The sequence below is a fragment of the Sminthopsis crassicaudata genome, chromosome 1, assembly GCF_048593235.1.
Source record: "Sminthopsis crassicaudata isolate SCR6 chromosome 1, ASM4859323v1, whole genome shotgun sequence".
Classification (NCBI taxonomy): domain Eukaryota; kingdom Metazoa; phylum Chordata; class Mammalia; order Dasyuromorphia; family Dasyuridae; genus Sminthopsis; species Sminthopsis crassicaudata.
Genome location: NC_133617.1, coordinates 700,477,147 through 700,491,994, shown reverse-complemented (window position 1 = coordinate 700,491,994; position 14,848 = coordinate 700,477,147). Strand labels below are relative to the sequence as shown.

The 14,848-nt window shown below is 41.7% G+C and overlaps 1 protein-coding gene across 1 annotated transcript in view; it reads right to left on the bottom strand.

Moving 5' to 3' along the window:
- The window catches only part of SLC6A6 (solute carrier family 6 member 6), a 115,743-nt gene that overhangs the window by 24,857 nt on the left and 76,038 nt on the right, over nucleotides 1-14,848 (bottom strand). Inside the window, exons 8-11 of the mRNA XM_074282877.1 lie at nucleotides 8,165-8,299; nucleotides 6,289-6,392; nucleotides 6,023-6,147; nucleotides 346-458 (exon numbers count right to left, since the gene is read on the bottom strand). Of these exons, the coding sequence (XP_074138978.1) occupies nucleotides 346-458; nucleotides 6,023-6,147; nucleotides 6,289-6,392; nucleotides 8,165-8,299 (477 nt within the window). The remainder of the gene's footprint in view (nucleotides 1-345; nucleotides 459-6,022; nucleotides 6,148-6,288; nucleotides 6,393-8,164; nucleotides 8,300-14,848) is intronic.

Genomic DNA, 14,848 nt, shown 5'->3' with positions numbered 1-14,848 from the left:
CTCTCTTTCCACATAGACATACACAATTTTCCTATTACAGGAGATAGGGACTTATGCTATAATAGAGTGATAACTCCAGGACCTTTCAAGGTCTGCAAGGTCATTTGCCCATATCCCAAACTGACATGTTTATAGCTTTCTTCTTTAAGATCTGCTAATCTTTTTATCTTGACCTTTAAATAAAATGCATGGGCTTTGTGACAACAATTTCCATAGCTCAGGATCTTTTTAGGTTCTTGCGTATCAGATGGCATAATGAGTGATGAGGGAAGATGGTAATAAATAGAACCCAAAGAAGAACACTCCCATAACCCATCAGAAGCAGAAAACCCGTTCTTTACTGACCTGGCTATCCAGTCCAAGCAACAGAAGCATAATAAAAAAAAGAATGGCCCAAAACGTGGGCAGTGGCATCAACGACACAGCTTTCGGGTAGGCGATGAAGGCCAAGCCTGGACCTGAGGAAGTGGAGAAGAGAGAAAGGGAAGGGGGCAGAGGAGAGGAAAGTAGTCAGTAACAAGCCTTTTCAAACACCCAATACTTACACTGGACGGTAGAAATCATTTGGGTCTGTTCAGCCACTCCCAACCCCGAGCAAGGGGAAGGACCAGGGGAACCTTCCTTAGGGGAGAGGCCACAGACGGCATAAATTCAAATTGGAACCAGTCGGGGTCAGTTTTAGCATCTGTCTCCAACAGACCTCCATGAAACCCAAGGGAAGTAGCACACATCCTTCCAAGGTATAAGCTGGGACAGAGAAAATGAACCTGCTCCACAGGAGAATGTGACTTTCAAAGTGAGACTGAAAAGGAGAAATCTAAGGCTAATTCCTGGATCCTTGGCAAAGCAGGTTCTTCCTTTTACTGGCCCAAACCAAGCTGCTTAACAAATGGAGTTTCTTGGTTTTCATTTTCCAGGAAGGGGGAAAAAAAATCTGAAAATGATCTTGTGGGGGCGCTTCCCAATATTCAGAGGGAAACAATGATACAAAGCCATTTTCTGAACCATTAGGGCTCTTGTTGAGTGGGGAAGGAGTCTCATTGTTTCTGCCCTCTGCTTGTTGGGTCAGAGATCATTGTACAGGTTTAGACACACACGCACACACTCTTTCCCCACCAGAGCAGAAGACACACTACTGAGCCTTTGGGCGAAGGACTAGCATCCCACCAGATGGGAGTGGATGTTTCTCTCTGAGGTCTCCTCTGCCGCACCCACGTCTGCCTGTCCTCAGGCTGGATCTGGGCACCAGACTCTGGGCCAAATGGTGAAAGGCTGACCTTTGCTCAGCAACAAAACAGAAATCACCATAAAGTGAATGAGAGACTTAAGGGAAGTCACTCTCTCCTTAGCCCAATGGGAGGAGATTGAGGTGACAATGCTATGGACTTGGATTTTCAGCTGGGAAGGAGAAGGGAATACTTGGAAATACAATCAGCTTTTCTTATTTAAGAGCTGAGTGAATATAGGGTATCCCCAAAGTCTTAGGGCAGTTTTTAAGCTATTAAAGTTTAAAAGATGTTCTGCCTAACTTCAGGTGTGATTTCTTATGGGGGTTGAGGGTAGGGATAAAGGAAAGAATCTAACTCAAAAAAAATTTTTTTAATGTAAAAAAATTGTTTTAAATGTAGCTGGGGCAAATATCAAATAAGTAAATAAATAAAATTACAATTTAAAAGAGTCTTGTAACTCCCAGTATTTTTTTTTCCTGGCTGGGGGAGGGAGTCAGGGAGAAAGGATGAGAAATCTGAGGAAATGTGGGGATTTAATTCTTTCACTTCCAAACTTAGATTAGCTGGAAGAAAGGAGAGAAGATGCCCAAGAGTGCTGCTAAGCAAGAGCCAGGAGAGGAGGATGCATGGAAGTTAGGGAAGGAGAAAAAGAGAACTGAATAGAAAGGAATGGTCAGATCAAGAAAGAAGAAAAACAAAACTGCAATTGACAAGGAAAAAATGAGAAGGGGAAAACGTGAATGGAGAGAATCTGATGATCCAAGACCTTTGGCGAATAAAATGAAGGGGGAAAACAACAACAAAGTTTTGGAAAATTAACAATCAGATGAGTGAGAAGGGAAAAGACAGAGAATGAGAGGCTTTATGTTAGAAAAATGCGACTCCTTTGGAAAGAGAAAGCACAACTTCCTAGGGGAATAAAGACAATGTTCCTAAGGAAAGAGCCTTAGGGAGTCAAAGACTTGTAGAAGGGAAGGAAGGGGTGGGAGTGGGATGGCATTATTAGAGCATAGGACATACTAAGGGGTGGGGTGATCTAGCGGAGAGAGCACTGACTGAGCTAAGAGTCAGTGGTACAATGAAAAATCAGTTAGGGGTTCAAGTGGGTTCGCCCTGGGATGCTTACTGTTTATGTGAATGTAAGCATTTAACATTCCTAATCCTCACTTTTCTCAAAAGTAAAATGAGTGTCTGACTTCTGAGGCTCTTCCAGCCTTAAATCTATGATTTTGTGATGAGTGGTGAGTCTTAGTCTGGGCTGGATTACTATTATCTGTGTCACCTTGAACACCTTCCTCTTCAAAAAAAAAAAAAAAGTGAACCAGGTGACTTCATTTCCCCTACTTATGATTCCGCCCTATTAAAGAGAAAAATAAACTCCCCCCCTTCATTTAGAGAGCAGCTGGTCCGAATGAGGCAGAGGAGAGGATAATTGGGTCCCGTGACATTTCAACTCCATTGAATTTCAATCAGGAGAAAGGGAAGCGATCATATGAATGAAGCCCTTTGAGGACTGGCTATGATTATATCACCTGGAAAAATCAGTAAAAGGTAATAGGAATAGTCACCACAACTGGAGTTCCTAGAGCGCTTTAGAGTTTAAAAAGCACTTGACACATTACCTCGAATAAAGTGATCCTCACAACAACCCTGTGAGGTAAGTTCTGTACTTGCCCATTGTAGGGATGAGGAAACTGAGGCTTAGAGAAGTCTAGCCATGGTCACACATTATGGAGGAGGGGTAGAATTCACACCCGCCTCTCTTCCTGACTGCAGAACCAACCCTCTTTCCACAGCGCCCGCCACTCTACCTTGCCAAGACGGGCATTTAGTACAAATTTAAAGAAGCAAGGTCTCCATCTTCCAATGCACATCATATAACAGTCTGACCATTTTGAGGATTAAGAGGCAGCGTCGGATGGGGAAAGAACATAATGGTCTGGGTTCGAGACTTAGTTCTTCCCAAGGCCAGTGTGACCTGGTTCCTTCTCCTCTCTGGCTTAAGTTTCCTCCTATATCAAAGCAGCTGGTTGGATTAGAAGGTCTCAGAGTTTCCTCCAGCTCCCCCCCCCCCCCCAGCTTCTAAGAATCTGCTCTTACCTCAGTAGAAATCTAAATTTCCATTCAGGCTGTGGTCGATAGATTGCACGTGTGTGATCAATTCAAGCCAATTATGAGACAGATGCAAAACATGTGCCCGCTCCCTTCCCTCCCTCCCACCCCAAACTTTGCACATTATCAACTCAATTGTTTCTGTATTTCCGTTTTGCAGTTTTTTCGGAGTGGTTGGTGGTCTCTAGAAGCAACGCTGCATTATCAAGAGAGAAGTCCATGTGAAGGAACCCAACCCCCTTCTGATACCTTGGAAAACTGTGACGATCATAAATCACTCCATGCTACATTTCATTTGAATTCCATTCAGCTCAATAATTATCTCGTTCCGAGGCACTAGGCTCAATACGGAGCTTGTTAAAAGCTTATTAGAGAAATAATCAGACTCCATTTGTTGGCACTTCATAAATCACCAAGGGGAATAAATGATCAGGTCATAGCTTGAAGTCTTTGGCTAAGGACAGGAGGTGCTCAGGCTGACACTGCATCGAATCCATCCCTCCACTCTCTGCCAGTGTCTCATCTTGCCATGGAAGGAAATCCAGGGTTTGAGAAAACTAAGCTCTTGCGGCTCTCAAGCTAAGAAGCCCAGACCCAGGGATGGGGCCACGAACCTATAATTCAAATATCAATCAAGCCTGTCTCAGGATGGAGAGAACTATCCCCACAGAACACTGGAGACCAGCTGGTGAATCCTGTTGGCCACAACCACTCACAATCATATCTACTATGGCATGGAGGATCTACTCATGCTGGAAACTTTAGAGAGCTTCAGGAGTATTAGAATGCCTCAAGGTCTTCCCCGTACACCATATGCATCTACCTATGTGTATATTTGCACGCGCACACATACACACACATCCCCTTTAATGTTACGTCATTTGCAAAACTTCTCATTAAAAATAAAAAAGCTGCCTTTGCCTGATTCCTTGATATCGATCCATCTCTCTTGCCACAAATCCAGTCATCGCACAGTTTCTCTGGGCATATAGCTAAGTGGTCATAGGCTCTTGGTCTAACTTATTCCGAAAGAAGCAGAAAGACTTGGAACCAAACGAATCAGAGAACATTCCCAACTTACAGAGCATTGCTGCTATTGTTTTAAACTGGAGTTTGCTGGGTAAAGACCAAATAATGTCTCCTGACCTGAATGACAGATAAAGTCCACTTTCAAAGAGACGGATAAATACTCGCCTTGTCACCGACTGGAGCCTCATTTCACGATGAGGTTTCAGAGCAGAAGTTGCCTTGGATTTACTGAGAAAATGCCAAGGAAATAACAAGAAAATGGCTTTTACCCACAATAGTTAAGGAGGGTTGGAACCTCAGACTAGAGCTGTCAATAGGGGAATATAAAGAAGGAATTAGAGATATTTGGAGGGGCCAGAGGAGCACTTAGAATAGTTAGCATCTTAGACACATCTTTGGGAAGGGGATATATCTGAGAGACTATGTTAAACTATGGAGGTGGATTATGTATCTATCAGATGAGATTGATGACAGAAGAGGAGTTTTCCATCAGAGAAGACTGAATCGTCCCTGAGGATTCAGAATGGGGAATTAATGACTTTATAAAACGACACTAGGGGCTGTGTGGGATAATAGAAAGAGCATAAATTTGGAGACGAGCAGTCTTGTCTCTGCCCTTTCCTAGACTCAAAACACGTCTCTGTATGTGAGCAGATTGGATTAGATTGTCTTGAAGGAATCTTCTAGCTCTGGTTTCCTATGATTTTACAAAATACATGCATATCCATTACAGAGATACAGCTCCTATTGCTGATGAAGAAATGAGGAAAAAATGGTCAAGGAAAGACTTACAAAGAAGTTGGGGGGGTCAACGTGGCAGTATGAATTGTCCCTGTGTGCACATCCCTCTTGCGGGTCAACTCTATTTCCAATTACTGCCTCATCGAGAGACAAACTAGCACACTAGCTTGACCATACTCTGAAACCACCTGACTCTTACCCAGAATACTCAACAATGCTTCCCCTCTCTATCTGCCTCCTACATCTCAGAACACCTTCAGGAAGGCAGCAGTTTCAAAAGCAGATTAATTCCTAAGATGAATGGGGGCTGAGAAACAATCAGAGAGATGGGCCCCCTCTGGGCTAGCTGATGACTTTCCTGGAAAAAGATTCTCCCTGCCCACCGAAGGCGACGTTCTCCTCCTAACCCATTTCAAAATGGACTTGTCACCAATAATACCAACTGCACGAGGGACAGCTCAAAGACAGACAATGACCCCAACAAGGTCTGATTTTCACAGCTAAAACGCCGAGAGCAAAGTGCAAAATACAGAAACCGAGGCTGAGAAAGTTGTGATCAAATTGCAGAACCGGCAGCCGATTTTGTTTCAAAATAGATTTGCTTTAAGGCCCAGTGGGCAGCTGGGTGGCCTCTAGTTGACCCGATCGAGGGCTGACCCCTATTCCCTGAGTTGAGGAGAGGAAACCATTCTTCCTTTTCTGCCCCTGCATCAATCAAACGGCTATCCAGATGTTGTGCATTTTGAAGCAGGAGTCTCTGGTACTTAGGGGAAGTTTCTGGGATTCATTTTGAAAAACCTCATTTTTTTTTCCTTTCCCCCCAATACCCCCTTCCTGGCTAAATGCCTGCAGAAGTCGGCTCACACACTAGGTGGCAGTGCCCACCATCACTGCCACCGAAACCACCATACCTGACTCGGCCACATCTGCAATGTCCACCCCTTGCTCGTGTGCCATGAAGCCCAGGACGGAAAAAATTGCGAAGCCAGACACAAAACTGGTACCACTGTTCAGGCATCCCAGCAGCATACAGTCCCTAAGTCACACATATTTCATGGAGCAAGTTAATTCAAGGGCGATTGAATCCCAGGTCCCTACTTTTTTTTTTCTTTTGCTATTTTTGTTTACACACACTGATTAGCTAAGTCGCGGGTACCCCTGTGGAGGGAAGACTTGCCTGTAGCAGTTGTATTTGTAGTTGTTATAGCTTCCCAGCGAGATCATTGCCCCCAAGCAGATAGCATAGGAAAAGAAGATTTGGGTCCCAGCATCAATCCAGACCTGGAGGGAGAGAGGGGGAAGGGGAGAAAGAAAGAACATTACAAGGGAGCCAGTTCCAGAGAAAGGACCAGGAGGAAAGTTACCCAGCCAGCAGGAGAGAGCATCCAATGGGACCGGGGAGACAGAAACATCAGTACCCAAGGGACCGCTGCTCCCACCAAGCTGGCAACTGGTAAATCTCTGAAGACTTAAGTCTTCACCAACAACCCTCATTCTCCCAACCCTCCCCCTTTCTCCTGGTTCCCTTTTCCCCAAAACCAAGAGAAATCCCTGAGCTTGAACTCAGACTTGGGGTTTGATTTCATCTTTATTACTGACTCTAGACAGATGGCAAGAGTACTTGACACTCTCCCAAACAGGTAAGGCAAGCCCCTTAATAAATTTATGCTTTTTCAAAACTTACTACTTTAGGATGATCTTATGCAAGATGTCTCACCTATCCAACCCCAATTTCCCCCTCTGTAAAGTGAGGAGAAGGGGCTCGATGAGGGGAAGGAATTGTTTTGAATCCAATGAAATGTGTGGGCTCTGTAGGCACTCGGGATTACAAATCATAATACTTGTATAGCACCATTGCTCCTAGCACACCATCTATTTCCACCCTATTTCTAATGACAAGCCCTTCTAGCTCTCCATTCGACAGGTAGGAGGCAGTGACCTAAAGCAGGCTGAATAAAAAGGAATTCACTAATGTGTATGTGTGTGTGTTTTTTTATAAGTGTAGTTTTATTAACCATTGACCATCTTATTTGACAGCACTTGCAAATTTTTCATGTTTTATGGAAAGAGAAGCCAATACTCTAAGGATCAAAAAGAAAACTGATTCTGAAAGAAGAGGCAAAAATTTAACTAGAATTTTTTTTTGGCAATTGAACTTTTACTCAAGATGAGGAAAATCCTACAGATTTAAACCCAGAGCTTCAGTAAGAGGTAGGAAAAATGGTTGCTGAACCAAACATGAATAACCTGGCCTGGGTATCCCAAGGCATTTCAGAAACTCACCACATAAAAAGAAAGATTGGATTTCTCCCTGGGATATCGTAAGGAAGAGGGAAAAAAAGACTAGAAAGTAATTCAGTAAACCTGGGTTCAAATGTTGACTCTACTATTTTCTTGGTGTATGACTATGGCCAAGTTGTTTTACCTCTAAGAACTTCGGAATCCTCATCTGGAAAATGAAACAGAAAGAACTAATAGGCTGCACAGGGCTGAATCTAATCATTCCAATTTCAGCTTATATGGAAGTGTGATCTCTGAGTTGTAATGATTTTTGTGACACTCTGGAGACAGCTGACCTTTGTCAAAGTTCCCCTTACCTCACTCAGCATCTTCCTCTGGAGGCCCCTGTATGGGATGAACTCCCATGCTTTCCTCCAAGCAAGGTTCCCTTTGTCCCCCTTTTTTCTGGCTCTCCTTGGGATGGAGAAAATGGGGAGAAAGGGGGAAAGCTATCCTCATAAAAAATTTTATCTCCCTTACCTTGTCCAGAGCCTAACCCAGATTCTATAATTGGACAGAGCCTCAGAATCCTTTGACATAAAAAGATATACACATGGAAAGATACATTAACACTTTCAACAATGACCTTTTCAATGAGACAGTGGAAAAACACAACCCATTAGCATTCAGTGCTCCATTTGCACTCAAGAGAGTAATGGAAAAAAAAGTGTTCTGGACCACTCCACCTCCTCCCAAAGCCCCAGACCTGGCTCCCCTGCTCATGGCCCCCTGAGTGTCAGGAGAGGCCATGGGGAGGTCCAGCAGTTCCTTACCTGTGGATCTATCAAACGGGAGGCATCGGGATACAGATAAAACTTGATGCCAGAGGCAGCTCCAGGCAGGGTGATTCCACGTAATAACAGCACGAAAAGCATGACGAAGGGGAATGTGGCTGTGAAGTATACAACCTTAAAATAGAAAAGAAACAGCAAGAGAGCTATGAAATGACATCGCTTTGGTTCTTTTTAAGCACATCTCCTTCCCTTAAGATGAACTTACTCAGCTTTTGTATTCTTTTATCTTTCTACACTGAAATTTGTGAGTACCTGCTCCCAAAGGTGCACACACAAACACACACACACACAAATTTAACAAACTCAGGTGAAATCCATTGAATCAAAGAACATCAGAACTAGAAGGGACCTTAGGACATACAATGTCAGAGCTGAAAAATCCCTTTTTAAAATGTGAAATCAGAAGGGGGAAAAAAAAAAAAAACATTCCCTCCACCAAGAGAGATAAGCAACTTTTATAATCTCCAGAGTTCTCTGTGTTCAATTAGTATATGCCAAGGACAGGATGTCAATCCAGGTCTTTCTGACTCCATTGATTATGTTTTGCCACCTCTCTGGTAGGGATCTTAGAACAGAGAACAAAAGAGCTGAACAAGAGTTCAGAAATTGTCTTGTTATCAGGAAAATGAGAACCAGAGAGAAGCAGTTTCACATGTTAGTGACACAGATTGGACCTTAGCCCAAACCTCTAGATTTCATTTAACTGGAATTTTGAGTTAAGAAGGTTTGGATTTTGTTTTACTTTGGAGGGTTGCTTTTTTGTTGTTGTTATTGGTGATCATTGGGGTTTTGTTTTTTGTTTTGTTTTTAGATCACTAGAGAAAAGATTTATAAGAGAAACTAAAATGAACAACAAGCCTCACTAAGTTTCAGGAGAAGCCCTGGGGCCAGGGCACTTTAATAGTTTGTTTCAGAGTTAGATGATCACAGCTAAGTGATTGTCTAACCAGGGCAAGTTCAGATCTGAGAGAGATTATCTCCACTATCTGCCAAGTAGTCATCTTGAAGACTTTCAATGAAGAGGAGTCCACTAAGCCCTTCCCCCCCCCATCCCAGAAAGCCCATTTCACTCATGAATTACTAACACTCTTAGAGAACCCTTATTGCCTCCTTAGGCATTTAGGTAAGTGGGTAGAGCCTTGGATCTGGAGTCTTAATTCACATAGTGGCTATGTGACTCTGGGCAAGTCACTTAATCTCTATTTACCTCAGTTTCCTCATCTGTTGATGAGAAATGGGTACAATGAGAGCAATTATTTCTCAGCATTGTTGTAAGGATGAAAATTTTTTTAATAAAGTGTTTAGTACAATGCCCAGTATACAGTAAGCACCATATAAATGTTAGCTGTTATTAGTATCTGACATGAAGCCTATATTTGACTCTAATTTCTATCCCTTATTTTTTGTTTTGAGTTTTCCCTTCTGAGACCAAATAGAATAGTCTTTCAATCATTCTATATTTAACTCTTCCATCATTCTACAATCTTTCAAATACCTATAACTAGATATCCTTTCCTTGTCCACCCTTCTTTCTCTTCTCCAGACTGAATATTCTCACTTTCTTCAACCAGAACTCACATAGCAAATGCCTCTTTCTATCATTCTTGCTACCCTTCTCTATGTGGCAAGAAAAGAAAAATCTCCTTTTGCAGTTTTCATTGGAAACAATGCTAAAATACTACTACTATTAATAATAATACTAATAAAGATAATGCTAATAATGATGCTAAAATAATACTAGAAGCTATTTTTAGACTGATACTTCCTCCCTCTCACAAAGAAGGGTAACAAGTTGAAGACAAAAGATCTTAAGGAAATGGATTAAGGATGAAAACTAAGCTTTGGATATAGTCTTATCTCTTGTCTTGTTCAGATTATTGCCTTCCCCAACCTCTGAAACTACTGGGCTTATTCCCTTATCTGAGGACAACTGTCCCCATCTCTTTCTCAGTCACCTTTCTCCATCTAATGAAGAGTTGATGTATATTTTTCATCCTTTTTTAAAAATTGATATCCCCAAAATTCAAATCTCAGCCTTTTTTTACCCAATGTCCTAACCTTTTTTTAAATTCCATCTGTCTTAGGATATGAGAACACATCTTCAAAATGAGAACAAACTCATGAGGCAGGCAGAGATTATTATTATTAGATATTAGCTCCATTTTACAGATGAACTGGAGGCTCAAGGATTTTACTGTCTTGGCCAAGGACATACAGCTAATTAGGAGCAGAGCTCAGATTAGAACTCAGGTCTCCTGAGACCCTGTGTAGGATCTGCTTCTAGTGGAGAGATTCCACGCCACATGTGATATACAGCAATGTGGAAATTTTAAACAGATTGCTTACAAGTGGTAAGACCAAAAGAAGTGTGTTCTTAGCCCTCAATTAACCCTCTAAATTCCATATTCATCTAGCCAGAATATCCTTGAATCTGTCTCCATTAGCTGAGCACTTTGTTTAATTGAGGTAGGAATTATTTGCATAATCACATTCTAATTTATATTTCATTTAACTGCATATTATGAGTGAGCTTCCACAGTCAATTTTAAGTTCTTTGAGAGTAGAGAGCACTTTTCATTAAGCTTTGTGCCCCCCTGAATGCTTAGCATTCAACCTAGAAAGTACAAGCTGAGTATCTGTTGAAAGAATAAATACATATGTCTATTTTAAATGTCATCATCTATCTGCCCTGACTTCTGGATGTATGCTAATTAATGAAACACACACACACACACACACACACACACACATACACACACACATACACACACATGAAAAACACACAAGTTTGACCAGGCTAATAAAAGCCACTTGTCATGAATGAGTCTGCGTAAGGAAGACTGATTCAGGCTGATCTGAGACCCAACTCTCTACTCCAGTGCTTTGGTTACATTGCATTGCCCAGCAACTTCCAGACATTTGAATTTTAAGCTCCCCAAATCGAATCCAAAAAGCCCTGTTAAAATACAAATCTGTTAACTCACACTAGATAACACACAACCTAAATAATCTAATACCATTTAACAAGCCACCTGGTAAGGTGAAAAGACCTTGACCTGACAGATCTGAGGAGATCTTAGCTTCTATCTCTTTTTAGCCTTTGACTTTCAGTGTGACCAAGAACAAGACACTACATCAATGCCTCTGGCTTCCTTTTGCCTCACTTTTAAGATGATGGGCTTAGCCACTATGGTCTCATATCCCTTCCAGCTTTAAAATTCTCTAATTGCCCAAATATCTGGTCAGAATAGTTATTTCACCCACTGCATATATTTTTGTGATCTCCAACTTTGAATATGTTACTACCACTCCAGGCTCTTGCCACTTCTCCTTACTGAAAATCCTACCCTAAAAGGACTTAAGGTCCAGCTCAAATTTTAGTGTATGAATCCTTCCCTGTCAGCAGCAGCTTTAAGTCATCCCTTCCCTCTCTCTACTTTGCAGAGCATCTTAGAGTCCTTCCCTCAAACTCATTTCTTTCTTTTGTATTATAGTTATGTGTCCATATTTTATGCCCAGTTACTAGTTATAAACTCCTAATGAGCAGGGGATACGTGATGATGTGGATCAAGTGTCAGAACTGAAGTCAGGAAGAAGATATCTTCCTGATTTCAAATCTGCCCACAGACACTCACTAGCTGTGTGATTATTTCCCTCAGTTTTTTCATCTATAAAATGAGCTACAGAAGAAAGTGGTAAATCATTCTAGGAGAATGCTAAGAAAATTGCTAAGAAAATCCCAGATGAGGTCATGAATAATCAGACTTGACTTAACAGCTAGACAACAAAAGACCAAAATGTTTCACTATCATTGTATCTCTCTCCATGGCTAACACTGGTTTGAGTGGTATAGGAAGTTCATCCACGTCTACCATTTACATGGTTTCCATTTCTCTAATGTTTTAATGGTTACAAAGATTTCCCAACAATCTTGTGAGGTATGGTACCTTAGGTGTACTATTGTCACAATCTTACAGGTGAGAGAAGTGTATAGAAGTTTAGAATAAGTTTAGGTCCTACCTCTTATGTGGCCAAAGACAAGTTGTTTAACAATTATCTAGGGCTCTAAGTTCTAGATGAGCCAGAAGGGACCTCAGAGTCCAATCTCCTATAACAGGAAATAGAGATCCAGGAAATGAGAAAGCCTAGCAATAGAAGGGCTTCACTTGGGAACCAGGAGTTCTCCCTACTGATAAAATCATGGGTAAAATTACAAATGAAGGAACGGCTCCAGAGAAGTATGCTACTTTGATCACCTTCATGCAGATGGAAAGTGACAGAACAAGTAGTCAAACCTGCATCTCCTAATTCAAAAATCAGAGGTTGTGCTATACAATCATTCTGGATCTTGCTGAATAAATGAATGAATTAAAAAAAAATCAATCCATCCTTTCTGAGTTATAAACTAAATGATCTCTAGGCCCCTTTCTGGTAGTCAAATTTTATGGCTCTATTTTTCTTGACTCTTCCAGGGAGGGGAACTCCCATAACTCCCTAAGGGGCAGCTGGGGTGTCTTGCAGCAATTTATGAAATGCTTTAGAGAAAAATAATCAAATAAAATTCCCCTAAAGCTTTTCCCCCTCCTCCCTTCCTGAGGACAGGCTTCCCCATCTCCATCAGTAGCCAGCTCCTGCCCGGCCCCATCCCAGGAACCCTGGAGACATGTAGACTGCCCAAGACAATAGCTGCTGGCCATGAATGGAGTCCTCAGACTCTGCTGGGCAGGCACTTCAAAGTCTTCAGGCTTCGAAGGCTCACACTATTGTGCCAGCCAATCTCTGCTTGCAGCAAAAGGGTTTTATGTCTAGGGTGAAGGGTGGTGGTGGCTGCAGTGATTGTTTCTGGAGGGGTGGGGGTGATTAGTTATTGTTTCTGGAGGGCTGAGGGGGATGGAGTGCTTGAGAAAATGTGCCTGCAGATTTTCACTTTTGTTGGTTGTCTAGTGTTTGTGTGTATTTGTGTTGAAACTGGAGTCAAACAGGCTCCCCCTTTGTAATTACATCCCCGTCGCCTCATTTAAAATATATTTTTGTTTTGCAAAATTTGCTGATCTGGAGGGAAAGCTCTTGAGATCCACTCTCCTGCTTTTTAAATACGTCCTAGGGGAGTTATGCCAGGAGAAGCCAAGGCCAGGGGCGCCACAATACTGGTGGTGTAAAGCATATTGGGCCTTTCCATAAGGCATGGTATTTTTCCGTTCTATCAACCAATCCTCCACAGTATGTTGAGTCTTTAGAATGGAAATACACATGCCTAACATTACAGAGAACTCAGTTGGGCTAGCTTTTACCCTGATAACATAAAGCAGTGAATTCGGAGTCAAGAAATCTGGATTTCAGACTTGGCCAGTTACAAACTGTGGGATAGGTTGGGTAGGTCATGGGAGTATTAGAGACATTTGAAACTAGAAGGGACACAGGAACTCATCTCTTGTCATCCCCTCATTTTATAGGAAAGGAAATTTGTCTCACAGAAAGGAAATGACTGGCACAAGATAATATGGAAAAGCTGCTAGAACCCCTATTAGTCAGCATGTGACGTTCCCTAGTTATCTCCTGTATAAAATGCTGGAGGGTTGGAATAGAGAGGGGGTTGTTGACATGGGACTTACAAGGTATTATCATGAGGGGAAAATGTATTTTGAGTCTCATTAACCTGCAACTGAAATTTATTTTCTCTCAATTATTTTACAACATAATTTTGAGAAATAAGGGGTCCATAGGCTTCAATAGATTTCCAGAGAGGTCTAAGACATGGGTGGGGGGGGGGAAATCAGAAACCCTGTATTGGAAGATGAACATTCTATGAACTATGAAGACTTGTGTGACCCTTTCCACTCTAGACCTCCTCTACCAATTGATTGTGGAATTGTAAGTCGCTTGCCTACTCTGGGTCTCTACTCCCATGGCCATCTGTAAATGAGAGGAGAATTGGACCCAGTGAGCTTCAAGGAGTCACCTCGCCAGATCTAAAATTCTGTTCTAAGGTAGAGATGCCAAACTATACCTGCCAAACTTTAGAGTGAAACCCTGAAAGCAAACAAACAAATAAAAATGTAACAAAGAGATGTGTAACAAAATAAAAACACTACATGGTTGATGTCATTTTGTGGTTTCCTAAGTCCATATGCAGCCCACAGGGATGATTTGTATGAGACTGATACTAATATTCTAAGGCCCTTTCCAATTCTAACATTCTGTATTCTGAGGTTCCTTCTGCCTCCACCATTTTGGTTTTCCAGATCTGTTTCAGCTTCCATATTCTCTGTTTTAAGGTTCCTTAAAAATTTAACATTATATATTTTAAGGTCTCTCTTAGCTCTATCATTGTAATTTTCAAGGCCCTTTTTAGTTCTATTTCCCTGATCTAAAATTTCTTCAAGCTATAGTGTTCTCTCTTCTAAGGTCTCTTTCAGTTCTGACATTCTCTCTTTTTATATACCTGTCACAGGTAATTTTGATACTATAGGAGGATTTTCTGGTGAGCTACCAGTCTGCATTGTAAAGAAAGGTTTCACATCTGGAGTTCCCTACACTGATAAATTCAAGATGGGGAAAGGGGGCAGGGAGAAGATACCAACCACTACCACAATTGCATTCTTTTCACTTTCAAAAAAACCCAGAAAAGCTCTTAGGGTGTGAGAAGAAACAACTTAGTCAAAC